General features: G+C 37.4%; 1 protein-coding gene across 1 annotated transcript in view; it reads left to right on the top strand.

The window, feature by feature from the left end:
* LOC105166733 overlaps window positions 1-1,825 on the top strand; it is a 4,882-nt gene extending 3,057 nt beyond the window's left edge. The window contains 2 exon segments of the mRNA XM_011086192.2: window positions 1-1,432; window positions 1,519-1,825. The exon segment at window positions 1-1,432 is cut by the window's left edge and continues 4 nt beyond it. Coding sequence (XP_011084494.1) covers window positions 1-1,412 — 1,412 coding nt within the window. The 3' untranslated portion in view covers window positions 1,413-1,432; window positions 1,519-1,825.

Below are 3,680 nucleotides of genomic sequence, written 5' to 3'. Positions count from 1 at the left end.
CACATACTGAATCGTATGCCTCTGCTGGGTGGGATGAAATTTTCAAAAAGAGAAAACTGGAAGATGGTAGCAGGCTGTTCGGAATGAATTCTAATATGGCCCAAGGAAATAGCAGTTACGCGACGTCAAGTGCATCTGGATCGAGGATGTATGGTTTTCCTGGAAGTGGCTTTGGAACTGCAAGTGCATCTGGATCGAGGACGTATGGTGTTTCTGGCACTTACCCTCAGCCAAACAGTACTAGGGAGATGACACTCATTGAAGCCCGAAAATTCCTTATGGAAAAGGCTCAAAAGGAGATTCTAAAGATGCTAAGTACGCCGATGATGGAGACCACAGCTAAGGCTGCAGCTAAAGAAAAACCAAAGGCTAAAGAAAGCAACAAAGAGAGATATAGAAACAACAGCACAGTTCAAGGACATCGTGCAGACGGTAGCAGTGAGTTGTCTGCTACAAAGATAGCAGAGCAAGCAGGAAAGAGACAGGCTGGCCGTTCTGCCGATGACCCAAATGCAGAGCAAGCAGAAAAACAACGGGCTAGCCATTCTGCTGACAACAAGAGTGAGGAGTTTGTTACAGCTGTGACAATGAGTGTTCCAGATCCTGATTTTCATGATTTTGACCAGGATAGAACTGAAGATTCTTTTGCAGATAATGAAATTTGGGCTGCTTACGATGATGATGATGGTATGCCGCGATTCTATGCTTTGATAAGTAAGGTGGTCTCAAAAGATCCATTTAAGCTACGAATCAGCTGGCTTAACTCAAAAAACAACAGTGAATTCAGCACCGCTGACTGGGTAGGCTCAGGTTTCTATAAAACAAGTGGTGAATTTAGGGTGGGCAGATACGAGACCTGCGAAGCTGTTAATGCATTCTCTCAAAGAGTTAATTGGTCAAAAGGCCCACGTGGGAGTGTTCTAATACTTCCGCAAAAGGATGACGTTTGGGCACTTTACAGGAATTGGTCGTCTGATTGGAATGAACATACGCCTGATGATGTTGTACACAAGTACGACATGGTAATGGTACTTGCTGACTATAGTGAGGAACAGGGTGTATCATTTGCTCCTCTTGAGAAGGTAGTTGGTTTCAAGACAGTATTTCGTCCAAATTTGGACTCTGGTGCGATCAAGAAGATACCGAAGGAGGAGATGTTTCGATTTTCACATCTTGTCCCACACCACTTGCTTACCAGCCAAGAAGCTCCAAATGCCCCAGACGGATGCGTGGAACTGGATCCAGCAGCTACCCCATTGGAACTTCTTCAGATGATAACAGAAAAGAATGAGATTGCAGTTGATGCTGATGCAGACGGAACGCAGACAGTTGCAGTTACTAATTTAGACAAGATAGCAGATGAAACCATTGAGCCTCAGGCTGTCAATATTGACAGTCATGAGGGCAATTAGGAGAAGACGGACTCACCAAGGTAGCCAACATTATCAATAGATTTAAGTTTATACTGGATGAGCAGTTTGGTGTTATTTTAACCTATTTCTTTTTGTATGTTCTCAGGAGACGAGGCAGAATGCTTAAAGGGGATCATGTTTAGCTGCAGTTTTAACTGTAAATGGTATAGGTCAGAAGATGAGAAAGTAGATGTTGTTTTGCTGCGGGTGGAAAGGATTTGGAGGGGGTGTAGATGGTTGTCTGATTCTGGTGTGGGAATTTCATTTTGTTAAAAAGACTACATGCCTTTTATAAGTTAAAGCAGATGTCAATTTAGGAAGCCCTCCTTATACATTTTTGTGTTGATATAGATATGTGGGTTTTTAGCAGCCTTTATATAAAACATTTTGTCAGTGAAATTCAGTTTTGGATACATTCTCTCTCCTCTTTCTTAATTTACTTTTTCAATATCTTTTTTTCTTTCTTATCATCTCAAAATACCTGTGTACATACCGCAACGACATCGTTCAAGTGTACGGTTGTGTGCTGCGCAAAGCCAGTTGTCGTTCTCCGCTAATCAAGGTTCTATTTACTCCACGCTCCCGAAACCAGCGTAGGCAGCACGACCAACTCATTTAGGGAGCGGGAGTAGCCCAACGCGCCGGTAGCATGACTGGGGATGAAGTAATGCGGTACGTTTTTTTCCGTTATTTTAGTTACTCGACACAGGTGGGCCCTTTTTGGTATGACACCATGGGCCCCCATAGATTGGCGGCCCAAATGTTCAAGAAGCTTCTTTGATGTTGAAAGCTTTGGGTCTCTAAGAGGTTCGACGTCGGATTCCATTTTCTATTGTTTTTTTTTTTTTCCTTTTGTCGTATTCTCTATTTTGTTTTATATGTATACATTAAGCGTACAATATTGATAACATAGTACTTATATATATGTATTTATTTAAAATGTACTGTAAATCGAATTGAACTAGCTTGGTCCAAGATTAGATTGATTCGATAAAAAAATAAGTTGATTTGGCCTAGATTCATTGTTGTCCCTTGTATTGACCTAGTCCAGTAGCCTAAGACCACCTAATTTTGGGCCAGGCTTGTACGGCATATTTCTTTTTAATAATGCATATATATAATTTTTATTTTTTTTCTAAGTTGAATATTTAAGTAGGTTCTCTATATTTTTAAAAATTTTGAACTTTTTATCTATATTATTCTATTTCTAAATTTTTAGTAAATTTATTTTAAGTTTTATTATTATTATTTAAGTTTATTATCATAAGCTTGTTATTCAAATTACCATAGGTTTAAATTTTTTTTTTACCGGACTATCTATTTTAATTAATGACATTAATTATCACATTGATTTCCATTTTCCTTGCATTACATGTACATGGCTCCACTTACACTTCCGTTCTTGTCAATATTACACGGTAAATTACATTAAGTTTTCTCAAAATTTGTTATAATTATAAATACTCTTTCGTTGTTTGAAAAATTATAAATATTTTCTACAATTAACGGTCATCTAACAAATACCCCACCACAACAGCTCATCGTAGATATGGTCATTGATTTCAAGAAAGCATTTATAATTTTCAAATAACGAGAGTATTTTTTATCATGGTAAGCTTCAGGAGAAGCCGTTACAATTTACCCTGTTAAATATTTATAACCAACATAACACTAATAGACACAAATGAATCATTATTATTGTTTTAATTTCAGAGTGATATTCTATGAGAATACATACATGTAACTGTGCACTGAACAGGGAGTCGTCGAATACACCAGCGTTGGAGCAGAAATAGCTTCATTCCATAATCGTGAAGATCTTGGGTTGATTCATACGAAATACTCCTATTCAAGGATTTTTTTTTTTTTATTTTCAAATTTGGGACGAATCCAAATTAATTAAATTTGAATATAAATTTCATACATTAAAACAAAAAGAAAAAACCCAAGATAAATTAAGAAAGATTTGATTTGTGTGGTTTAAGGGAGAAGCCAATGTTTGGGGCTAAGATATTCCAATAGAAAGAAAGAGTAGATTGGTACATTAAGAAGTGAGAGTTGTACTTTAAAATCATAGTATAATATATGTATATCCAAGTGCTACTGTCCTAATACTGAATATTTCACATAAATTCCTTGTCCTCCTCTCCTTTTTCTTAGGAAATCAACATTGGGAAATGGCTCCTCTCTCTCTCTCTTTCTGACACGCATGCTATTAAATTATTATTATTATTAAAGAAATAAAAAAAATGTGGGGGGGGGGGGGGG

This window comes from Sesamum indicum, linkage group LG7 (genome assembly GCF_000512975.1).
Source record: "Sesamum indicum cultivar Zhongzhi No. 13 linkage group LG7, S_indicum_v1.0, whole genome shotgun sequence".
Taxonomy (NCBI): Eukaryota; Viridiplantae; Streptophyta; class Magnoliopsida; order Lamiales; family Pedaliaceae; genus Sesamum; species Sesamum indicum.
This window is presented reverse-complemented; position numbering and strand designations above follow the sequence as displayed.